The sequence below is a fragment of the Salvelinus fontinalis genome, chromosome 39 (genome assembly GCF_029448725.1).
Source record: "Salvelinus fontinalis isolate EN_2023a chromosome 39, ASM2944872v1, whole genome shotgun sequence".
Taxonomy (NCBI): Eukaryota; Metazoa; Chordata; class Actinopteri; order Salmoniformes; family Salmonidae; genus Salvelinus; species Salvelinus fontinalis.
This window is the reverse complement of record NC_074703.1, coordinates 4,155,058-4,180,274: the sequence shown is the minus strand read 5'-3', so window position 1 is coordinate 4,180,274 and position 25,217 is coordinate 4,155,058. Positions and strand designations below refer to the sequence as shown.

Genomic DNA, 25,217 nt, shown 5'->3' with positions numbered 1-25,217 from the left:
ATGCCACTGGCTCTGAGTAAAGCCAGAGTGTCTATGTATGCGGATGACTCAACACTATACACGTCAGCTACTACAGAGTGTCTATGTATGTGGATGACTCAACACTATACACGTCAGCTACTACAGAGTGTCTATGTATGTGGATGACTCAACACTATACATGTCAGCTACTACAGAGTGTCTATGTATGTGGATGACTCAACACTATACACGTCAGCTACTACAGAGTGTCTATGTATGCGGATGACTCAACACTATACACGTCAGCTACTACAGAGTGTCTATGTATGTGGATGACTCAACACTATACATGTCAGCTACTACAGAGTGTCTATGTATGCGGATGACTCAACACTATACACGTCAGCTACTACAGAGTGTCTATGTATGTGGATGACTCAACACTATACACGTCAGCTACTACAGAGTGTCTATGTATGTGGATGACTCAACACTATACACGTCAGCTACTACAGAGTGTCTATGTATGTGGATGACTCAACACTATACACGTCAGCTACTACAGAGTGTCTATGTATGTGGATGACTCAACACTATACACGTCAGCTACTACAGAGTGTCTATGTATGTGGATTGACTCAACACTATACACGTCAGCTACTACAGAGTGTCTATGTATGTGGATGACTCAACACTATACACGTCAGCTACTACAGAGTGTCTATGTATGTGGATGACTCAACACTATACACGTCAGCTACTACAGAGTGTCTATGTATGTGGATGACTCAACACTATACACGTCAGCTACTACAGAGTGTCTATGTATGTGGATGACTCAACACTATACACGTCAGCTACTACAGAGTGTCTATGTATGTGGATGACTCAACAATATACACGTCAGTTACTACAGAGTGTCTATGTATGTGGATGACTCAACACTATACACGTCAGCTACTACAGAGTGTCTATGTATGAGGATGACTCAACACTATACACGTCAGCTACTACAGAGTGTCTATGTATGTGGATGACTCAACACTATACACGTCAGCTACTACAGAGTGTCTATGTATGTGGATGACTCAACACTACACACGTCAGCTACTACAGAGTGTCTATGTATGAGGATGACTCAACACTATACACGTCAGCTACTACAGAGTGTCTATGTATGTGGATGACTCAACACTACACACGTCAGCTACTACAGAGTGTCTATGTATGTGGATGACTCAACACTATACACGTCAGCTACTACAGAGTGTCTATGTATGTGGATGACTCAACACTATACACGTCAGCTACTACAGAGTGTCTATGTATGTGGATGACTCAACACTATACACGTCAGCTACTACAGAGTGTCTATGTATGTGGATGACTCAACACTATACACGTCAGCTACTACAGAGACTGAAATGACTGCAACACTTAACAAAGAGCTGCAGTTAGTTTCAGAGTGGGTGGCAAGGAATAAGTTAGTCACAAATATTTCTAAAACTAAAAGCATTGTATTTGGAACAAAACACTCACTAAACCCTAAACCTCAACTAAATATTGTAATGAATAATGTGGCATTGAGCAAGTTGTGATGACTAAACTGCTTGGAGTAACACTGGATTGTAAACTGTCATGGCCAAAACATATTGATACAACAATAGCTAAGATGGGGAGAAGTCTGTCTATAATAAAGCGCTGCTCTGCCTTCTTAACAACACTATCAACAAGGCAGGTCCAACAGGCCCTAGTTTCTACCTTCTTAACAACACTATCAACAAGGCAGGTCCTACAGGCCCTAGTTTCTACCTTCTTAACAACACTATCAACAAGGCAGGTCCTACAGGCCCTAGTTTCTACCTTCTTAACAACACTATCAACAAGGCAGGTCCTACAGGCCCTAGTTTCTACCTTCTTAACAACACTATCAACAAGGCAGGTCCTACAGGCCCTAGTCTCTACCTTCTTAACAACACTATCAACAAGACAGGTCCTACAGGCCCTAGTTTCTACCTTCTTAACAACACTATCAACAAGGCAGGTCCTACAGGCCCTAGTCTCTACCTTCTTAACAACACTATCAACAAGGCAGGTCCTACAGGCCCTAGTTTCTACCTTCTAAACAACACTATCAACAAGGCAGGTCCTACAGGCCCTAGTTTCTACCTTAACAACACTATCAACAAGGCAGGTCCTACAGGCCCTAGTTTCTACCTTAACAACACTATCAACAAGGCAGGTCCTACAGGCCCTAGTTTCTACCTTAACAACACTATCAACAAGGCAGGTCCTACAGGCCCTAGTTTCTACCTTAACAACACTATCAACAAGGCAGGTCCTACAGGCCCTAGTTTCTACCTTCTTAACAACACAATCAACAAGGCAGGTCCAACAGGCCCTAGTTTCTACCTTCTTAACAACACTATCAACAAGGCAGGTCCTACAGGCCCTAGTTTCTACCTTCTTAACAACACTATCAACAAGGCAGGTCCTACAGGCCCTAGTTTCTACCTTCTTAACAACACTATCAACAAGGCAGGTCCTACAGGCCCTAGTTTCTACCTTCTTAACAACACTATCAACAAGGCAGGTCCTACAGGCCCTAGTTTCTACCTTCTTAACAGCACTATCAACAAGGCAGGTCCTACAGGCCCTAGTTTCTACCTTCTTAACAACACTATCAACAAGGTAGGTCCAACAGGCCCTAGTTTCTACCTTCTTCACAACACTATCAGCAAGGCAGGTCCTACAGGCCCTAGTTTCTACCTTCTTAACAACACTATCAACAAGGCAGGTCCTACAGGCTCTAGTTTCTACCTTCTTAACAACACTATCAACAAGGCAGGTCCTACAGGCCCTAGTTTCTACCTTCTTAACAACACCATCAACAAGACAGGTCCTACAGGCCCTAGTTTCTACCTTCTTAACAACACTATCAACAAGGCAGGTCCTACAGGCCCTAGTTTCTACCTTCTTAACAAAACTATCAACAAGGCAGGTCCAACAGGCCCTAGTTTCTACCTTCTTAACAAAACTATCAACAAGGCAGGTCCAACAGGCCCTAGTTTCTACCTTCTTAACAACACTATCAACAAGGCAGGTCCTACAGGCCCTAGTTTCTACCTTCTAAACAACACTATCAACAAGGCAGGTCCTACAGGCCCTAGTTTCTACCTTCTTAACAACACTATCAACAAGGCAGGTCCTACAGGCCCTAGTTTCTACCTTCTTAACAACACAATCAACAAGGCAGGTCCTACAGGCCCTAGTTTCTACCTTCTTAACAACACTATCAACAAGGCAGGTCCTACAGGCCCTAGTTTCTACCTTCTTAACAACACTATCAACAAGGCAGGTCCTACAGGCCCTAGTTTCTACCTTCTTAACAACACAATCAACAAGGCAGGTCCTACAGGCCCTAGTTTCTACCTTCTTAACAGCACTATCAACAAGGCAGGTCCTACAGGCCCTAGTTTCTACCTTCTTAACAACACTATCAACAAGGCAGGTCCTACAGGCCCTAGTTTCTACCTTCTTAACAGCACTATCAACAAGGCAGGTCCTACAGGCCCTAGTTTCTACCTTCTTAACAGCACTATCAACAAGACAGGTCCTACAGGCCCTAGTTTCTACCTTCTTAACAACACAATCAACAAGGCAGGTCCTACAGGCCCTAGTTTCTACCTTCTTAACAGCACTATCAACAAGGCAGGTCCTACAGGCCCTAGTTTCTACCTTCTTAACAACACTATCAACAAGGCAGGTCCTACAGGCCCTAGTTTCTACCTTCTTAACAACACTATCAACAAGGCAGGTCCTACAGGCCCTAGTTTCTACCTTCTTAACAACACTATCAACAAGGCAGGTCCTACAGGCCCTAGTTTTGTCGCACCTGGACTACTGTTCAGTCGTGTGGTCAGGTGCCACAAAAAATGTTTTTTCTCCTATCACAGCCATTAAACTCTAACTGTTTTAAAGTCACCATTGGCCTCGTGGTGAAATCCCTGAGTGGTTTCCTTCCTCTCTGGCAACTGAGTTAAGGATGCCTGTGTCGCTGTAGGAACTGGGTGTATTGATACACCAGCCATAGTGTAGTAACTTCACCATGCTCTAACGGATATTCAACGTCTGCTTTTTATTTTATTTTTACCCATCTACATATAGGTGCCTTTTGCGAGGCATTGGAAAACCTCCCTGGTCTTTGTGGTTTGTGTTTTGAAATTCTGTGCTCGACTGAGTGACCTGACAGATAATTGTATGTGTGGAGAACAGACAGGTAGTTGTTGAAAAATAATGTTTAACACTATTATTATACAGAGTGAGTCCAGGTAATTTGTGACTTGTTGATGTTTACTCCTGATCTTATTTAGACATAACAGGGGCTGAATACTTATTGACTCAAGACATTTCAGCTCTTATATATATATTATATTTTTTAACATAATTTGTAAACATTTCAAAAAATATAATCCGTCTTTGACTTTATGGGGTAATGTGTGTGTGTGTGTGTGTGTGTGTGTGTGTGTGTGTGTGTGTGTGTGTGTGTGTGTGTGTGTGTGTGTGTGTGTGTGTGTGTGTGTGCGTGTGTGTGTGTGGGCCAGTAACAAAACCTTTATTTAATCCATTGTAAATTCAGTAGTCATCCATCTATTCTGAACGCACTGTATATCCACTCTAACACAAACATTTTTAAAGCCTTTATTTACATCCACAAATCTTACATGGGTCATTTAGCAGACACTCCTATCCAGAGAGACTTAGTAGTGAGTGTATACATTTTCACATTTGTTTCGTACTGGTCCCTCGCGGGAATCGAACCCACAACCCTGGCATTGCAAGGGCCCTGCCCTACGTGACCATTCAGAATGCATGGATGTAATAATGGAGGAAAAAGCCCTTTCTCCTCCTCTGTATTTCCCAGCTGTTTTATCTGCTGATGCCTCTTGTCTCTCCAGACGGTGTACTCCATGGCTGTGTTCCCATTCCCTCAGCTGGCTGAACTCCGAGAGAAATATACCTACAACATCACCCCCTTCCCCACCTCCACCTCCAACGGCAGGTTGGTCAATGTCCCTACAACATCACCCCCTTCCCCACCTCCACCTCCAACGGCAGGTTGGTCAATGTCCCTACAACATCACCCCCTTCCCCACCTCCACCTCCAACGGCAGGTTGGTCAATGTCCCTACAACATCACCCCCTTCCCCACCTCCACCTCCAACGGCAGGTTGGTCAATGTCCCTACAACATCACCCCCTTCCCCACCTCCACCTCCAACGGCAGGTTGGTCAATGTCCCTACAACATCACCCCCTTCTCCACCTCCAACGGCAGGTTGGTCAATGTCCCTACAACATCACCTCCTTCTCCACCTCCAACGGCAGGTTGGTCAATGTCCCTACAACATCACCCCCTTCCCCACCTCCACCTCCAACGGCAGGTTGGTTAATGTCCCTACAACATCACCCCCTTCCCCACCTCCACCTCCAACGGCAGGTTGGTCAATGTCCCTACAACATCACCCCCTTCCCCACCTCCACCTCCAACGGCAGGTTGGTCAATGTCCCTACAACATCACCCCCTTCCCCACCTCCACCTCCAACGGCAGGTTGGTCAATGTCCCTACAACATCACCCCCTTCCCCACCTCCAACGGCAGGTTGGTCAATGTCCCTACAACATCACCCCCTTCTCCACCTCCAACGGCAGGTTGGTTAATGTCCCTACAGCATCACCCCCTTCCCCACCTCCACCTCCAACGGCAGGTTGGTTAATGTCCCTACAACATCACCCCCTTCCCCACCTCCACCTCCAACGGCAGGTTGGTCAATGTCCCTACAACATCACCCCCTTCTCCACCTCCAACGGCAGGTTGGTCAATGTCCCTACAACATCACCCCCTTCCCCACCTCCACCTCCAACGGCAGGTTGGTTAATGTCCCTACAACATCACCCCCTTCCCCACCTCCACCTCCAACGGCAGGTTGGTTAATGTCCCTACAACATCACCCCCTTCCCCACCTCCACCTCCAACGGCAGGTTGGTCAATGTCCCTACAACATCACCCCCTTCCCCACCTCCACCTCCAACAGCAGGTTGGTCAATGTCCCTACAACATCACCCCCTTCCCCACCTCCAACGGCAGGTTGGTCAATGTCCCTACAACATCACCCCCTTCTCCACCTCCAACGGCAGGTTGGTCAATGTCCCTACAACATCACCCCCACCTCCACCTCCAACGGCAGGTTGGTCAATGTCCCTACAACATCACCCCCTTCCCCACCTCCACCTCCAACGGCAGGTTGGTCAATGTCCCTACAACATCACCCCCTTCCCCACCTCCACCTCCAACGGCAGGTTGGTTAATGTCCCTACAACATCACCCCCTTCTCCACCTCCAACGGCAGGTTGGTCAATGTCCCTACAACATCACCCCCTTCCCCACCTCCACCTCCAACGGCAGGTTGGTTAATGTCCCTACAACATCACCCCCTTCCCCACCTCCACCTCCAACGGCAGGTTGGTTAATGTCCCTACAACATCACCCCCTTCTCCACCTCCAACGGCAGGTTGGTCAATGTCCCTACAACATCACCCCCTTCCCCACCTCCACCCCTAACGGCAGGTTGGTTAATGTCCCTACAACATCACCCCCTTCCCCACCTCCACCTCCAACGGCAGGTTGGTCAATGTCCCTACAACATCACCCCCTTCTCCACCTTCAACGGCAGGTTGGTCAATGTCCCTACAACATCACCCCCTTCTCCAACGGCAGGTTGGTCAATGTCCCTACAACATCACCCCCTTCCCCACCTCCACCTCCAACGGCAGGTTGGTTAATGTCCCTACAACATCACCCCCTTCCCCACCTCCAACGGCAGGTTGGTCAATGTCCCTACAACATCACCCCCTTCCCCACCTCCAACGGCAGGTTGGTCAATGTCCCTACAACATCACCCCCTTCCCCACCTCCAACGGCAGGTTGGTCAATGTCCCTACAACATCACCCCCTTCTCCACCTCCAACGGCAGGTTGGTTAATGTCCCTACAACATCACCCCCTTCCCCACCTCCACCTCCAACGGCAGGTTGGTCAATGTCCCTACAACATCACCCCCTTCCCCACCTCCACCTCCAACAGCAGGTTGGTCAATGTCCCTACAACATCACCTCCTTCTCCACCTCCAACGGCAGGTTGGTCAATGTCCCTACAACATCACCCCCTTCCCCACCTCCACCGGCAGGTTGGTCAATGTCCCTACAACATCACCCCCTTCCCCACCTCCAACGGCAGGTTGGTTAATGTCCCTACAACATCACCCCCTTCCCCACCTCCACCGGCAGGTTGGTCAATGTCCCTACAACATCACCCCCTTCTCCACCTCCAACGGCAGGTTGGTTAATGTCCCTACAACATCACCCCCTGCCCCACCTCCACCTCCAACAGCAGGTTGGTCAATGTCCCTACAACATCACCTCCTTCTCCACCTCCAACGGCAGGTTGGTTAATGTCCCTACAACATCACCCCCTTCCCCACCTCCACCTCCAACGGCAGGTTGGTTAATGTCCCTACAACATCACCCCCTTCCCCACCTCCACCTCCAACGGCAGGTTGGTTAATGTCCCTACAACATCACCCCCACCTCCACCTCCAACGGCAGGTTGATCAATGTCCCTACAACATCACCCCCTTCCCCACCTCCACCTCCAACGGCAGGTTGGTCAATGTCCCTACAACATCACCCCCTTCCCCACCTCCACCCCTAACGGCAGGTTGGTTAATGTCCCAACAACATCACCCCCTTCCCCACCTCCACCTCCAACGGCAGGTTGGTCAATGTCCCTACAACATCACCCCCTTCCCCACCTCCACCTCCACCGGCAGGTTGGTCAATGTCCCTACAACATCACCCCCTTCCCCACCTCCACCGGCAGGTTGGTTAATGTCCCTACAACATCACCCCCTTCTCCACCTCCACCTCCAACGGCAGGTTGGTCAATGTCCCTACAACATCACCCCCTTCCCCACCTCCACCGGCAGGTTGGTCAATGTCCCTACAACATCACCCCCTTCCCCACCTCCAACGGCAGGTTGGTCAATGTCCCTACAACATCACCCCCTTCTCCATCTCCAACGGCAGGTTGGTTAATGTCCCTACAACATCACCCCCACCTCCACCTCCAACGGCAGGTTGGTCAATGTCCCTACAACATCACCCCCTTCCCCACCTCCACCTCCAACGGCAGGTTGGTCAATGTCCCTACAACATCACCCCCTTCCCCACCTCCACCGGCAGGTTGGTCAATGTCCCTACAACATCACCCCCTTCCCCACCTCCACCTCCAACGGCAGGTTGGTCAATGTCCCTACAACATCACCCCCTTCCCCACCTCCACCTCCAACGGCAGGTTGGTCAATGTCCCTACAACATCACCCCCTTCCCCACCTCCACCGGCAGGTTGGTCAATGTCCCTACAACATCACCCCCTTCCCCACCTTCACCCCTAACGGCAGGTTGGTTAATGTCCCTACAACATCACCCCCTTCCCCACCTCCACCTCCAACGGCAGGTTGGTCAATGTCCCTACAACATCACCCCCTTCCCCACCTCCACCTCCAACAGCAGGTTGGTTAATGTCCCTACAACATCACCCCCTTCCCCACCTCCACCTCCAACGGCAGGTTGGTCAATGTCCCTACAACATCACCCCCTTCCCCACCTCCACCTCCAACGGCAGGTTGGTCAATGTCCCTACAACATCACCCCCTTCTCCACCTCCAACGGCAGGTTGGTCAATGTCCCTACAACATCACCCCCTTCTCCACCTCCACCGGCAGGTTGGTTAATGTCCCTACAACATCACCCCCTGCCCCACCTCCACCTCCAACAGCAGGTTGGTCAATGTCCCTACAACATCACCTCCTTCTCCACCTCCAACGGCAGGTTGGTTAATGTCCCTACAACATCACCCCCTTCCCCAACTCCACCTCCAACGGCAGGTTGGTTAATGTCCCTACAACATCACCCCCTTCCCCACCTCCACCTCCAACGGCAGGTTGGTTAATGTCCCTACAACATCACCCCCTTCCCCACCTCCAACGGCAGGTTGGTTAATGTCCCTACAACATCACCCCCTTCCCCACCTCCACCTCCAACGGCAGGTTGGTCAATGTCCCTACAACATCACCCCCTTCCCCACCTCCACCTCCAACGGCAGGTTGGTCAATGTCCCTACAACATCACCCCCTTCCCCACCTCCACCCCTAACGGCAGGTTGGTTAATGTCCCTACAACATCACCCCCTTCCCCACCTCCACCTCCAACGGCAGGTTGGTCAATGTCCCTACAACATCACCCCCTTCCCCACCTCCACCTCCACCGGCAGGTTGGTCAATGTCCCTACAACATCACCCCCTTCCCCACCTCCACCGGCAGGTTGGTTAATGTCCCTACAACATCACCCCCTTCTCCACCTCCACCTCCAACGGCAGGTTGGTCAATGTCCCTACAACATCACCCCCTTCCCCACCTCCACCGGCAGGTTGGTCAATGTCCCTACAACATCACCCCCTTCCCCACCTCCAACGGCAGGTTGGTCAATGTCCCTACAACATCACCCCCTTCTCCACCTCCAACGGCAGGTTGGTTAATGTCCCTACAACATCACCCCCACCTCCACCTCCAACGGCAGGTTGGTCAATGTCCCTACAACATCACCCCCTTCCCCACCTCCACCTCCAACGGCAGGTTGGTCAATGTCCCTACAACATCACCCCCTTCCCCACCTCCACCGGCAGGTTGGTCAATGTCCCTACAACATCACCCCCTTCCCCACCTCCACCTCCAACGGCAGGTTGGTCAATGTCCCTACAACATCACCCCCTTCCCCACCTCCACCTCCAACGGCAGGTTGGTTAATGTCCCTACAACATCACCCCCTTCCCCACCTCCACCTCCAACGGCAGGTTGGTCAATGTCCCTACAACATCACCCCCTTCCCCACCTCCACCTCCAACGGCAGGTTGGTCAATGTCCCTACAACATCACCCCCTTCTCCACCTCCAACGGCAGGTTGGTTAATGTCCCTACAACATCACCTCCTTCTCCACCTCCAACGGCAGGTTGGTTAATGTCCCTACAACATCACCCCCTTCCCCACCTCCACCTCCAACGGCAGGTTGGTCAATGTCCCTACAACATCACCCCCTTCCCCACCTCCACCCCTAACGGCAGGTTGGTTAATGTCCCTACAACATCACCCCCTTCCCCACCTCCACCCCTAACGGCAGGTTGGTCAATGTCCCTACAACATCACCCCCTTCCCCACCTCCACCGGCAGGTTGGTCAATGTCCCTACAACATCACCCCCTTCCCCACCTCCACCGGCAGGTTGGTCAATGTCCCTACAACATCACCCCCTTCCCCACCTCCAACGGCAGGTTGGTCAATGTCCCTACAACATCACCCCCTTCTCCACCTCCAACGGCAGGTTGGTCAATGTCCCTACAACATCACCCCCTTCCCCACCTCCACCTCCAACGGCAGGTTGGTCAATGTCCCTACAACATCACCCCCTTCCCCACCTCCACCGGCAGGTTGGTCAATGTCCCTACAACATCACCCCCTTCCCCACCTTCACCCCTAACGGCAGGTTGGTTAATGTCCCTACAACATCACCCCCTTCCCCACCTCCACCTCCAACGGCAGGTTGGTCAATGTCCCTACAACATCACCCCCTTCCCCACCTCCACCTCCAACGGCAGGTTGGTTAATGTCCCTACAACATCACCCCCTTCCCCACCTCCACCTCCAACGGCAGGTTGGTCAATGTCCCTACAACATCACCCCCTTCCCCACCTCCACCTCCAACGGCAGGTTGGTCAATGTCCCTACAACATCACCCCCTTCTCCACCTCCAACGGCAGGTTGGTCAATGTCCCTACAACATCACCCCCTTCTCCACCTCCACCGGCAGGTTGGTTAATGTCCCTACAACATCACCCCCTTCCCCACCTCCACCGGCAGGTTGGTCAATGTCCCTACAACATCACCCCCTTCCCCACCTCCACCCCTAACGGCAGGTTGGTTAATGTCCCTACAACATCACCCCCTTCCCCACCTCCACCTCCAACGGCAGGTTGGTCAATGTCCCTACAACATCACCCCCTTCCCCACCTCCACCTCCAACGGCAGGTTGGTCAATGTCCCTACAACATCACCCCCTTCCCCACCTCCAACAGCAGGTTGGTTAATGTCCCTACAACATCACCCCCTTCCCCACCTCCACCTCCAACGGCAGGTTGGTCAATGTCCCTACAACATCACCCTCTTCCCCACCTCCACCTCCAACGGCAGGTTGGTTAATGTCCCTACAACATCACCCCCTTCCCCACCTCCAACGGCAGGTTGGTTAATGTCCCTACAACATCACCCCCTTCCCCACCTCCACCTCCAACGGCAGGTTGGTCAATGTCCCTACAACATCACCCCCTTCCCCACCTCCACCTCCAACGGCAGGTTGGTCAATGTCCCTACAACATCACCCCCTTCCCCACCTCCACCCCTAACGGCAGGTTGGTTAATGTCCCTACAACATCACCCCCTTCCCCACCTCCACCTCCAACGGCAGGTTGGTCAATGTCCCTACAACATCACCCCCTTCCCCACCTCCACCTCCACCGGCAGGTTGGTCAATGTCCCTACAACATCACCCCCTTCCCCACCTCCACCGGCAGGTTGGTTAATGTCCCTACAACATCACCCCCTTCTCCACCTCCACCTCCAACGGCAGGTTGGTCAATGTCCCTACAACATCACCCCCTTCCCCACCTCCACCGGCAGGTTGGTCAATGTCCCTACAACATCACCCCCTTCCCCACCTCCAACGGCAGGTTGGTCAATGTCCCTACAACATCACCCCCTTCTCCACCTCCAACGGCAGGTTGGTTAATGTCCCTACAACATCACCCCCACCTCCACCTCCAACGGCAGGTTGGTCAATGTCCCTACAACATCACCCCCTTCCCCACCTCCACCTCCAACGGCAGGTTGGTCAATGTCCCTACAACATCACCCCCTTCCCCACCTCCACCGGCAGGTTGGTCAATGTCCCTACAACATCACCCCCTTCCCCACCTCCACCTCCAACGGCAGGTTGGTCAATGTCCCTACAACATCACCCCCTTCCCCACCTCCACCTCCAACGGCAGGTTGGTTAATGTCCCTACAACATCACCCCCTTCCCCACCTCCACCTCCAACGGCAGGTTGGTCAATGTCCCTACAACATCACCCCCTTCCCCACCTCCACCTCCAACGGCAGGTTGGTCAATGTCCCTACAACATCACCCCCTTCTCCACCTCCAACGGCAGGTTGGTTAATGTCCCTACAACATCACCTCCTTCTCCACCTCCAACGGCAGGTTGGTTAATGTCCCTACAACATCACCCCCTTCCCCACCTCCACCTCCAACGGCAGGTTGGTCAATGTCCCTACAACATCACCCCCTTCCCCACCTCCACCCCTAACGGCAGGTTGGTTAATGTCCCTACAACATCACCCCCTTCCCCACCTCCACCCCTAACGGCAGGTTGGTCAATGTCCCTACAACATCACCCCCTTCCCCACCTCCACCGGCAGGTTGGTCAATGTCCCTACAACATCACCCCCTTCCCCACCTCCACCGGCAGGTTGGTCAATGTCCCTACAACATCACCCCCTTCCCCACCTCCAACGGCAGGTTGGTCAATGTCCCTACAACATCACCCCCTTCTCCACCTCCAACGGCAGGTTGGTCAATGTCCCTACAACATCACCCCCTTCCCCACCTCCACCTCCAACGGCAGGTTGGTCAATGTCCCTACAACATCACCCCCTTCCCCACCTCCACCGGCAGGTTGGTCAATGTCCCTACAACATCACCCCCTTCCCCACCTTCACCCCTAACGGCAGGTTGGTTAATGTCCCTACAACATCACCCCCTTCCCCACCTCCACCTCCAACGGCAGGTTGGTCAATGTCCCTACAACATCACCCCCTTCCCCACCTCCACCTCCAACGGCAGGTTGGTTAATGTCCCTACAACATCACCCCCTTCCCCACCTCCACCTCCAACGGCAGGTTGGTCAATGTCCCTACAACATCACCCCCTTCCCCACCTCCACCTCCAACGGCAGGTTGGTCAATGTCCCTACAACATCACCCCCTTCTCCACCTCCAACGGCAGGTTGGTCAATGTCCCTACAACATCACCCCCTTCTCCACCTCCACCGGCAGGTTGGTTAATGTCCCTACAACATCACCCCCTTCCCCACCTCCACCGGCAGGTTGGTCAATGTCCCTACAACATCACCCCCTTCCCCACCTCCACCCCTAACGGCAGGTTGGTTAATGTCCCTACAACATCACCCCCTTCCCCACCTCCACCTCCAACGGCAGGTTGGTCAATGTCCCTACAACATCACCCCCTTCCCCACCTCCACCTCCAACGGCAGGTTGGTCAATGTCCCTACAACATCACCCCCTTCCCCACCTCCAACAGCAGGTTGGTTAATGTCCCTACAACATCACCCCCTTCCCCACCTCCACCTCCAACGGCAGGTTGGTCAATGTCCCTACAACATCACCCCCTTCCCCACCTCCAACGGCAGGTTGGTCAATGTCCCTACAACATCACCCCCTTCTCCACCTCCAACGGCAGGTTGGTCAATGTCCCTACAACATCACCCCCTTCTCCACCTCCAACGGCAGGTTGGTTAATGTCCCTACAACATCACCCCCTTCCCCACCTCCACCTCCAACGGCAGGTTGGTCAATGTCCCTACAAGATGGGTGACGGCCGGCCGGCAGGTAGAGATGGGTGGCCGGCCGCCGGCTGGTAAAGTGATGATGTATTCCAGAGGTGGTCTCTGGGGCTGGTAAAGTGATGTTGTATTCCAGAGGATGTCTCTGGGGCTGGTAAAGTGATGGTGTATTCCAGAGGAGGTCTCTGGGGCTGGTAAAGTGATGGTGGTGTATTCCAGAGGAGGTCTCTGGGGCTGGTAAAGTGATTTTGTATTCCAGAGGAGGTCTCTGGGGCTGGTAAAGTGATGTTGTTGTATTCCAGAGGAGGTCTCTGGGGCTGGTAAAGTGATGTTGTATTCCAGAGGAGGTCTCTGGGGCTGGTAAAGTGATGGTGTATTCCAGAGGAGGTCTCTGGGGCTGGTAAAGTGATGATGTATTCCAGAGGAGGTCTCTGGGGCTGGTAAAGTGATGATGGTGTATTCCAGAGGAGGTCTCTGGGGCTGGTAAAGTGATGTTGTATTCCAGAGGAGGTCTCTGGGGCTGGTAAAGTGATGATGGTGTATTCCAGAGGAGGTCTCTGGGGCTGGTAAAGTGATGGTGTATACCAGAGGAGGTCTCTGGGGCTGGTAAAGTGATGGTGTATTCCAGAGGAGGTCTCTGGGGCTGGTAAAGTGATGATGTATTCCAGAGGAGGTCTCTGGGGCTGGTAAAGTGATGTTGTATTCCAGAGGAGGTCTCTGGGGCTGGTAAAGTGATGGTGTATTCCAGAGGAGGTCTCTGGGGCTGGTAAAGTGATGGTGTATTCCAGAGGAGGTCTCTGGGGCTGGTAAAGTGATGGTGTATACCAGAGGAGGTCTCTGGGGCTGGTAAAGTGATGGTGTATTCCAGAGGAGGTCTCTGGGGCTGGTAAAGTGATGATGTATTCCAGAGGAGGTCTCTGGGGCTGGTAAAGTGATGTTGTATTCCAGAGGAGGTCTCTGGGGCTGGTAAAGTGATGGTGTATTCCAGAGGAGGTCTCTGGGGCTGGTAAAGTGATGGTGTATTCCAGAGGAGGTCTCTGGGGCTGGTAAAGTGATGGTGTATTCCAGAGGAGGTCTCTGGGGCTGGTAAAGTGATGATGGTGTATTCCAGAGGGGGTCTCTGGGGCTGGTAAAGTGATGTTGTATTCCAGAGGAGGTCTCTGGGGCTGGTAAAGTGATGTTGTATTCCAGAGGAGGTCTCTGCGGCTGGTAAAGTGATGATGGTGTATTCCAGAGGAGGTCTCTGGGGCTGGTAAAGTGATGTTGTATTCCAGAGGAGGTCTCTGGGGCTGGTAAAGTGATGTTGTATTCCAGAGGAGGTCTCTGGGGCTGGTAAAGTGATGTTGTATTCCAGAGGAGGTCTCTGGGGCTGGTAAAGTGATGTTGTATTCCAGAGGAGGTCTCTGGGGCTGGTAAAGTGATGATGGTGTATTCCAGAGGAGGTCTCTGGGGCTGGTAAAGTGATGTTGTATTCCAGAGGAGGTCTCTGGGGCTGGTAAAGTGATGTTGTATTCCAGAGGAGGTCTCTGAGGCTGGTAAAGTGATGATGGTGTATTCCAGATTAGGTCTCTGGGGCTGGTAAAGTGATGTTGTATTCCAGAGGAGGTCTCTGGGGCTGGTAAAGTGATGATGTTGTATTCCAGAGGAGGTCTCTGGGGCTGGTAAAGTGATGGTGTATTCCAGAGGAGGTCTCTGGGGCTGGTAAAGTGATGATGGTGTATTCCAGAGGAGGTCTCTGGGGCTGGTAAAGTGATGATGTTGTATTCCAGAGGAGGTCTCTGGGGCTGGTAAAGGGATGATGTTGTATTCCAGAGGAGGTCTCTGGGGCTGGTAAAGTGATGGTGTATAGCAGAGGAGGTCTCTGGGGCTGGTAAAGTGATGTTGTATTCCAGAGGAGGTCTCTGGGGCTGGTAAAGGGATGATGTTGTATTCCAGAGGAGGTCTCTGGGGCTGGTAAAGTGATGGTGTATAGCAGAGGAGGTCTCTGGGGCTGGTAAAGTGATGTTGTATTCCAGAGGAGGTCTCTGGGGCTGGTAAAGAGATGATGGTGTATTCCAGAGGAGGTCTCTGGGGCTGGTAAAGGGATGATGGTGTATTCCAGAGGTCTCTGGGGCTGGTAAAGTGATGTTGTATTCCAGAGGAGGTCTCTGGGGCTGGTAAAGTGATGGTGTATTCCAGAGGAGGTCTCTGGGGCTGGTAAAGGGATGATGGTGTATTCCAGAGGAGGTCTCTGGGGCTGGTAAAGGGATGATGGTGTATTCCAGAGGTCTCTGGGGCTGGTAAAGTGATGTTGTATTCCAGAGGAGGTCTCTGGGGCTGGTAAAGTGATGGTGTATTCCAGAGGAGGTCTCTGGGGTTGGTAAAGTGATGATGTATTCCAGAGGTCTCTGGGGCTGGTAAAGTGATGTTGTATTCCAGAGGAGGTCTCTGGGGTTGGTAAAGTGATGATGTATTCCAGAGGAGGTCTCTGGGGCTGGTAAAGTGATGATGTTGTATTCCAGAGGAGGTCTCTGGGGCTGGTAAAGTGATGTTGTATTCCAGAGGAGGTCTCTGGGGCTGGTAAAGTGATGATGTTGTATTCCAGAGGAGGTCTCTGGGGCTGGTAAAGTGATGGTGTATTCCAGAGGAGGTCTCTGGGGTTGGTAAAGTGATGATGTTGTTGTGTTCCAGCGGTGGTCTAGGTGGCTGGGAGGGTGATGAAGACGAGGATGAAGATGAAGATGCAGTGGTGACAGCAGCGTTGGGATGTTTGGGTCCGCTGGGGGGGCTGTTAGCTCCAGAACTACAGCGGTACCAGAGACACATCAAAGGTTTGTCTGACCCCTGACCTCTGACCTCTGACCTATTATCATGTACAGGACCCATAAGAAAGCATTTCCCTGTTAGTCTACACCTGTTGTTTACCTAACATGTGATTTAATTCTCATCAAGGGTTAATGTTTGTACCAGTCTCTCTACCCCCCCCCCCCCTTCATCCTTCAATCTCTTCCTCTAAAGGGGTCTAGGCTTCACACCGTTCTTTAGTCTGAACACTGTTACCACCTAGATGCACTTCTGAGAGAGATTGGAATCAAATCTGTCATTAAACGTGGAATGTTAGTGATTTATCTAGTAAGCCAGGTAGACATCATGAGACAGTAGATGACCTGTATATACAATACAGACTGGACAGAGTAGATGACCTGTATATACAATACAGAGTAGATGACCTGTATATACAATACAGAGTAGATGACCTGTATATACAATACAGAGTAGATGACCTGTATATACAATACAGACTGGACAGAGTAGATGACCTGTATATACAATACAGACTGGACAGAGTAGATGACCTGTATATACAATACAGAGTAGATGACCTGTATATACAATACAGACTGGACAGAGTAGATGACCTGTATATACAATACAGAGTAGATGACCTGTATATACAATACAGAGTAGATGACCTGTATATACAATACAGAGTAGATGACCTGTATATACAATACAGACTGGACAGAGTAGATGACCTGTATATACAATACAGACTGGACAGAGTAGATGACCTGTATATACAATACAGACTGGACAGAGTAGATGACCTGTATATACAATACAGACTGGACAGAGTAGATGACCTGTATATACAATACAGAGTAGATGACCTGTATATACAATACAGAGTAGATGACCTGTATATACAATACAGAGTAGATGACCTGTATATACAATACAGACTGGACAGAGTAGATGACCTGTATATACAATACAGAGTAGATGACCTGTATATACAATACAGAGTAGATGACCTGTATATACAATACAGAGTAGATGACCTGTATATACACAATACAGAGTAGATGACCTGTATATACACAATACAGAGTAGATGACCTGTATATACACAATACAGAGTAGATGACCTGTATATACACAATACAGAGTAGATGACCTGTATATACACAATACAGAGTAGATGACCTGTATATACAATACAGAGTAGATGACCTGTATATACAATACAGAGTAGATGACCTGTATATACAATACAGAGTAGATGACCTGTATACACAATACAGAGTAGATGACCTGTATATACACAATACAGAGTAGATGACCTGTATATACACAATATAGAGTAGATGACCTGTATATACACAATACAGAGTAGATGACCTGTATATACACAATACAGAGTAGATGACCTGTATATACACAATACAGAGTAGATGACCTGTATATACACAATACAGAGTAGATGACCTGTATATACACAATACAGAGTAGATGACCTGTATATACACAATACAGAGTAGATGACCTGTATATACACAATACAGAGTAGATGACCTGTATATACACAATACAGAGTAGATGACCTGTATATACACAATACAGAGTAGATGACCTGTATATACACAATACAGAGTAGATGACCTGTATATACACAATACAGAGTAGATGACCTGTATATACACAATACAGAGTAGATGACCTGTATATACACAATACAGAGTAGATGACCTGTATATACACAATACAGAGTAGATGACCTGTATATACACAATACAGAGTAGATGACCTGTATATACACAATACAGAGTAGATGACCTGTATATACACAATACAGAGTAGATGACCTGTATATACACAATACAGAGTAGATGACCTGTATATACACAATACAGAGTAGATGACCTGTATATACACAATACAGAGTAGATGACCTGTATATACACAATACAGAGTAGATGACCTGTATATACACAATACAGAGTAGATGACCTGTATATACACAATACAGAGTAGATGACCTGTATATACACAATACAGAGTAGATGACCTGTATATACAATACAGAGTAGATGACCTGTATATACAATACAGAGTAGATGACCTGTATATACAATACAGACTGTACAGAGTAGATGACCTGTATATACAATACAGAGTAGATGACCTGTATATACAATACAGAGTAGATGACCTGTATATACAATACAGAGTAGATGACCTGTATATACAATACAGAGTAGATGACCTGTATATACAATACAGACTGGACAGACTAGATTACCTGTATATCAAGTTTATTTTATGTATATACAACATAACCGAATACCCTTCAAATTAGTGGGTTCGGCTATTTGAGCCACACCCATCGCTGACAGGTGCATAAAATCGAGCACACAGCCATGCAATCTCCATAGACTAACTTCGTCAGTAGAATGGCCTCAGTGGCTTTCAACGTGGCACCGTCACAGGATCCCACCTTTCCAACAAGTCAGTTTGAACAAATGTCTGCCCTGCTCTGTATAGAGATGTTGGCGTGTGTGACCATCTATCTGTATAGAGATGTTGGCGTGTGTGACCATCTGTCTGTATAGAGATGTTGGCGTGTGTGACCATCTGTCTGTATAGAGATGTGTTGCTGTGACCATCTGTCTGTATAGAGATGTGTTGCTGTGACCATCTGTCTGTATAGAGATGTGTTGCTGTGACCATCTGTCTGTATAGAGATGTTGGCGTGTGTGACCATCTGTCTGTATAGAGATGTGTTGCTGTGACCATCTGTCTGTATAGAGATGTTGGCGTGTGTGACCATCTGTCTGTATAGAGATGTGTTGCTGTGACCATCTGTCTGTATAGAGATGTTGGCGTGTGTGACCATCTGTCTGTATAGAGATGTGTTGCTGTGACCATCTGTCTGTATAGAGATGTTGGCGTGTGTGACCATCTGTCTGTATAGAGATGTTGGCGTGTGTGACCATCTGTCTGTATAGAGATGTGTTGTTAGGACCATCTGTCTGTATAGAGATATAGAGATGAGTCGGTTGCAACACTCCACTACCGAGTCCCAAACTGCCTCTGGAAGCAACGTCAGGACAATTACTGTTTGTCGGGAGCTTCATGAAATGGGTTTCCGTGGCCGAGCAGCCGCACACAAGCCTAAGATCACCATGTGTAATGCCAAGTGTCGTCTGGAGTGGTGTAAAGCTCGCCGCCATTGGTCTCTGGAGTGGTGTAAAGCTCGCCCCCATTGGTCTCTGGAGTGGTGTAAAGCTCGCCCCCATTGGTCTCTGGAGTGGTGTAAAGCTCGCCCCCATTGGTCTCTGGAGTGGTGTAAAGCTCGCCCCCATTGGTCTCTGGAGTGGTGTAAAGCTCGCCTCCATTGGTCTCTGGAGTGGTGTAAAGCTCGCCCCCATTGGTCTCTGGAGTGGTGTAAACCTCGCCCCCATTGGTCTCTGGAGCAGTGGAAACAGGTTCTCTGGAGTGGTGTAAAGCTCGCCCCCATTGGACTGTGGAGCAGTGGAAACAAGTTCTCTGGAGTGGTAGATGTTGTAGATGATGGTAGAGTAGTGGAAAGCCTTCCCAGAAGAGTGGAGGCTGTTATAGCAGCAATGTTCCAACATCTAGTGGAAAGCCTTCCCAGAAGAGTGGAGGCTGTTATAGCAGCAATGTTCCAACATCTAGTGGAAAGCCTTCCCAGAAGAGTGGAGGATGTTATAGCAGCAAAGTTCCATCATCTAGTGGAAAGCCTTCCCAGAAGAGTGGAGGCTGTTATAGCAGCAATGTTCCAACATCTAGTGGAAAGCCTTCCCAGAAGAGTGGAGGCTGTTATAGCAGCAATGTTCCAACATCTAGTGGAAAGCCTTCCCAGAAGAGTGGAGGCTGTTAAAGCAGCAATGTTCCAACATCTAGTGGAAAGCCTTCCCAGAAGAGTGGAGGCTGTTATAGCAGCAATGTTCCAACACCTAGTGGAAAGCCTTCCCAGAAGAGTGGAGGCTGTTATAGCAGCAATGTTCCAACATCTAGTGGAAAGCCTTCCCAGAAGAGTGGAGGCTGTTAAAGCAGCAATGTTCCAACATCTAGTGGAAAGCCTTCCCAGAAGAGTGGAGGCTGTTATAGCAGCAATGTTCCAACATCTAGTGGAAAGCCTTCCCAGAAGAGTGGAGGCTGTTATAGCAGCAATGTTCCAACATCTAGTGGAAAGCCTTCCCAGAAGAGTGGAGGCTGTTATAGCAGCAATGTTCCAACATCTAGTGGAAAGCCTTCCCAGAAGAGTGGAGGCTGTTACAGCAGCAATGTTCCAACATCTAGTGGAAAGCCTTCCCAGAAGAGTGGAGGCTGTTATAGCAGCAATGTTCCAACATCTAGTGGAAAGCCTTCCCAGAAGAGTGGAGGCTGTTATAGCCGCAAAGGAGGGACCAGCTCCGTATATAGACCGCATATATGTATATAGACCTAGAGTCCTGCTCTCTCCTCCAGGTCCATTAATGTAGTAGTAGACAGTATATATAGACCTAGAGTCCTGCTCTCTCCTCCAGGTCCACTAGTTTAATGTAGTAGTAGACAGTGTATATAGACCTAGAGTCCTGCTCTCTCCTCCAGGTCCATTAATGTAGTAGTAGACAGTGTATATAGACCTAGAGTCCTGCTCTCTCCTCCAGGTCCATTAATGTAGTAGTAGACAGTATATATAGACCTAGAGTCCTGCTCTCTCCTCCAGGTCCATTAGTTTAATGTAGTAGTAGACAGTGTATATAGACCTAGAGTCCTGCTCTCTCCTCCAGGTCCATTAATGTAGTAGTAGACAGTGTATATAGACCTAGAGTCCTGCTCTCTCCTCCAGGTCCATTAATGTAGTAGTAGACAGTGTATATAGACCTAGAGTCCTGCTCTCTCCTCCAGGTCCATTAATGTAGTAGTAGACAGTGTATATAGACCTAGAGTCCTGCTCTCTCCTCCAGGTCCATTAGTTTAATGTAGTAGTAGACAGTATATATAGACCTAGAGTCCTGCTCTCTCCTCCAGGTCCATTAATGTAGTAGTAGACAGTGTATATAGACCTAGAGTCCTGCTCTCTCCTCCAGGTCCATTAATGTAGTAGTAGACAGTGTATATAGACCTAGAGTCCTGCTCTCTCCTCCAGGTCCATTAGTTTAATGTAGTAGTAGACAGTGTATATAGACCTAGAGTCCTGCTCTCTCCTCCAGGTCCATTAATGTAGTAGTAGACAGTGTATATAGACCTAGAGTCCTGCTCTCTCCTCCAGGTCCATTAATGTAGTAGTAGACAGTGTATATAGACCTAGAGTCCTGCTCTCTCCTCCAGGTCCATTAATGTAGTAGTAGACAGTATATATAGACCTAGAGTCCTGCTCTCTCCTCCAGGTCCATTAGTTTAATGTAGTAGTAGACAGTGTATATAGACCTAGAGTCCTGCTCTCTCCTCCAGGTCCATTAATGTAGTAGTAGACAGTATATATAGACCTAGAGTCCTGCTCTCTCCTCCAGGTCCATTAGTTTAATGTAGTAGTAGACAGTGTATATAGACCTAGAGTCCTGCTCTCTCCTCCAGGTCCATTAATGTAGTAGTAGACAGTGTATATAGACCTAGAGTCCTGCTCTCTCCTCCAGGTCCATTAATGTAGTAGTAGACAGTGTATATAGACCTAGAGTCCTGCTCTCTCCTCCAGGTCCATTAATGTAGTAGTAGACAGTATATATAGACCTAGAGTCCTGCTCTCTCCTCCAGGTCCATTAATGTAGTAGTAGACAGTGTATATAGACCTAGAGTCCTGCTCTCTCCTCCAGGTCCATTAATGTAGTAGTAGACAGTGTATATAGACCTAGAGTCCTGCTCTCTCCTCCAGGTCCATTAATGTAGTAGTAGACAGTGTATATAGACCTAGAGTCCTGCTCTCTCCTCCAGGTCCATTAATGTAGTAGTAGACAGTGTATATAGACCTAGAGTCCTGCTCTCTCCTCCGGGTCCATTAATGTAGTAGTAGACAGTGTATATAGACCTAGAGTCCTGCTCTCTCCTCCAGGTCCATTAATGTAGTAGTAGACAGTATATATAGACCTAGAGTCCTGCTCTCTCCTCCAGGTCCATTAATGTAGTAGTAGACAGTGTATATAGACCTAGAGTCCTGCTCTCTCCTCCAGGTCCATTAATGTAGTAGTAGACAGTGTATATAGACCTAGAGTCCTGCTCTCTCCTCCAGGTCCATTAATGTAGTAGTAGACAGTGTATATAGACCTAGAGTCCTGCTCTCTCCTCCAGGTCCATTAATGTAGTAGTAGACAGTATATATAGACCTAGAGTCCTGCTCTCTCCTCCAGGTCCATTAGTTTAATGTAGTAGTAGACAGTATATATAGACCTAGAGTCCTGCTCTCTCCTCCAGGTCCATTAATGTAGTAGTAGACAGTGTATATAGACCTAGAGTCCTGCTCTCTCCTCCAGGTCCATTAATGTAGTAGTAGACAGTATATATAGACCTAGAGTCCTGCTCTCTCCTCCAGGTCCATTAATGTAGTAGTAGACAGTGTATATAGACCTAGAGTCCTGCTCTCTCCTCCAGGTCCATTAATGTAGTAGTAGACAGTGTATATAGACCTAGAGTCCTGCTCTCTCCTCCAGGTCCATTAATGTAGTAGTAGACAGTGTATATAGACCTAGAGTCCTGCTCTCTCCTCCAGGTCCATTAATGTAGTAGTAGACAGTGTATATAGACCTAGAGTCCTGCTCTCTCCTCCAGGTCCATTAATGTAGTAGTAGACAGTATATATAGACCTAGAGTCCTGCTCTCTCCTCCGGGTCCATTAATGTAGTAGTAGACAGTGTATATAGATCTAGAGTCCTGCTCTCTCCTCCAGGTCCATTAATGTAGTAGTAGACAGTATATATAGACCTAGAGTCCTGCTCTCTCCTCCAGGTCCATTAATGTAGTAGTAGACAGTGTATATAGACCTAGAGTCCTGCTCTCTCCTCCAGGTCCATTAATGTAGTAGTAGACAGTATATATAGACCTAGAGTCCTGCTCTCTCCTCCAGGTCCATTAATGTAGTAGTAGACAGTATATATAGACCTAGAGTCCTGCTCTCTCCTCCGGGTCCATTAGTTTAATGTAGTAGTAGACAGTGTATATAGACCTAGAGTCCTGCTCTCTCCTCCGGGTCCATTAATGTAGTAGTAGACAGTGTATATAGACCTAGAGTCCTGCTCTCTCCTCCAGGTCCATTAATGTAGTAGTAGACAGTATATATAGACCTAGAGTCCTGCTCTCTCCTCCAGGTCCATTAATGTAGTAGTAGACAGTGTATATAGACCTAGAGTCCTGCTCTCTCCTCCAGGTCCATTAATGTAGTAGTAGACAGTGTATATAGACCTAGAGTCCTGCTCTCTCCTCCAGGTCCATTAATGTAGTAGTAGACAGTGTATATAGACCTAGAGTCCTGCTCTCTCCTCCAGGTCCATTAATGTAGTAGTAGACAGTGTATATAGACCTAGAGTCCTGCTCTCTCCTCCAGGTCCATTAATGTAGTAGTAGACAGTATATATAGACCTAGAGTCCTGCTCTCTCCTCCAGGTCCATTAGTGTAGTAGTAGACAGTGTATATAGACCTAGAGTCCTGCTCTCTCCTCCAGGTCCATTAGTTTAATGTAGTAGTAGACAGTGTATATAGACCTAGAGTCCTGCTCTCTCCTCCAGGTCCATTAATGTAGTTGTAGACAGTGTATATAGACCTAGAGTCCTGCTCTCTCCTCCAGGTCCATTAATGTAGTAGTAGACAGTATATATAGACCTAGAGTCCTGCTCTCTCCTCCAGGTCCATTAGTTTAATGTAGTAGTAGACAGTGTATATAGACCTAGAGTCCTGCTCTCTCCTCCAGGTCCATTAATGTAGTAGTAGACAGTGTATATAGACCTAGAGTCCTGCTCTCTCCTCCAGGTCCATTAATGTAGTAGTAGACAGTGTATATAGACCTAGAGTCCTGCTCTCTCCTCCAGGTCCATTAATGTAGTAGTAGACAGTGTATATAGACCTAGAGTCCTGCTCTCTCCTCCAGGTCCATTAATGTAGTAGTAGACAGTATATATAGACCTAGAGTCCTGCTCTCTCCTCCAGGTCCATTAGTGTAGTAGTAGACAGTGTATATAGACCTAGAGTCCTGCTCTCTCCTCCAGGTCCATTAATGTAGTAGTAGACAGTGTATATAGACCTAGAGTCCTGCTCTCTCCTCCAGGTCCATTAGTTTAATGTAGTAGTAGACAGTATATATAGACCTAGAGTCCTGCTCTCTCCTCCAGGTCCATTAGTTTAATGTAGTAGTAGACAGTGTATATAGACCTAGAGTCCTGCTCTCTCCTCCAGGTCCATTAGTTTAATGTAGTAGTAGACAGTGTATATAGACCTAGAGTCCTGCTCTCTCCTCCAGGTCCATTAATGTAGTAGTAGACAGTGTATATAGACCTAGAGTCCTGCTCTCTCCTCCAGGTCCATTAATGTAGTAGTAGACAGTGTATATAGACCTAGAGTCCTGCTCTCTCCTCCAGGTCCATTAATGTAGTAGTAGACAGTGTATATAGACCTAGAGTCCTGCTCTCTCCTCCAGGTCCATTAATGTAGTAGTAGACAGTGTATATAGACCTAGAGTCCTGCTCTCTCCTCCAGGT

General features: G+C 48.9%; 4 protein-coding genes across 8 annotated transcripts in view; all 4 read left to right on the top strand.

The window, feature by feature from the left end:
- Window positions 1-25,217, top strand: part of LOC129838344 (protein PRRC2C-like) — a 73,095-nt gene that overhangs the window by 32,230 nt on the left and 15,648 nt on the right. The window contains exons 9-10 of the mRNA XM_055905280.1: window positions 4,920-5,023; window positions 16,437-16,576. Coding sequence (XP_055761255.1) covers window positions 4,920-5,023; window positions 16,437-16,576 — 244 coding nt within the window. The remainder of the gene's footprint in view (window positions 1-4,919; window positions 5,024-16,436; window positions 16,577-25,217) is intronic.
- Window positions 6,902-9,028, top strand: LOC129838914 (uncharacterized). Of its 4 annotated transcripts, XM_055906185.1 has the most exons (3): window positions 6,902-7,255; window positions 8,004-8,421; window positions 8,702-8,916. In XM_055906185.1, exons 1-3 carry the CDS (start codon window positions 6,902-6,904, stop codon window positions 8,914-8,916), a joined length of 987 nt encoding a protein of 328 aa, XP_055762160.1. The 4 variants fall into 4 exon arrangements, with proteins under 4 accessions (XP_055762160.1, XP_055762158.1, XP_055762157.1 ...); XM_055906183.1 differs by having other exon boundaries at window positions 7,114-7,255; window positions 8,004-9,028; XM_055906182.1 differs by lacking the exon at window positions 6,902-7,255 and adding an exon at window positions 7,582-7,835 and having other exon boundaries at window positions 7,936-9,028.
- LOC129838912 (uncharacterized) lies at window positions 9,134-11,039 on the top strand. Its single transcript, XM_055906181.1, has 2 exons — window positions 9,134-10,559; window positions 10,840-11,039. Exons 1-2 carry the CDS (start codon window positions 9,134-9,136, stop codon window positions 11,037-11,039), a joined length of 1,626 nt encoding a protein of 541 aa, XP_055762156.1.
- Window positions 11,328-13,844, top strand: LOC129838911 (uncharacterized). 2 transcript variants are annotated; one of them, XM_055906180.1, is made up of 3 exons: window positions 11,328-11,369; window positions 11,806-12,859; window positions 13,240-13,844. In XM_055906180.1, exons 1-3 carry the CDS (start codon window positions 11,328-11,330, stop codon window positions 13,842-13,844), a joined length of 1,701 nt encoding a protein of 566 aa, XP_055762155.1. The 2 variants fall into 2 exon arrangements, with proteins under 2 accessions (XP_055762155.1, XP_055762154.1); XM_055906179.1 differs by lacking the exon at window positions 11,328-11,369 and having other exon boundaries at window positions 11,434-12,859.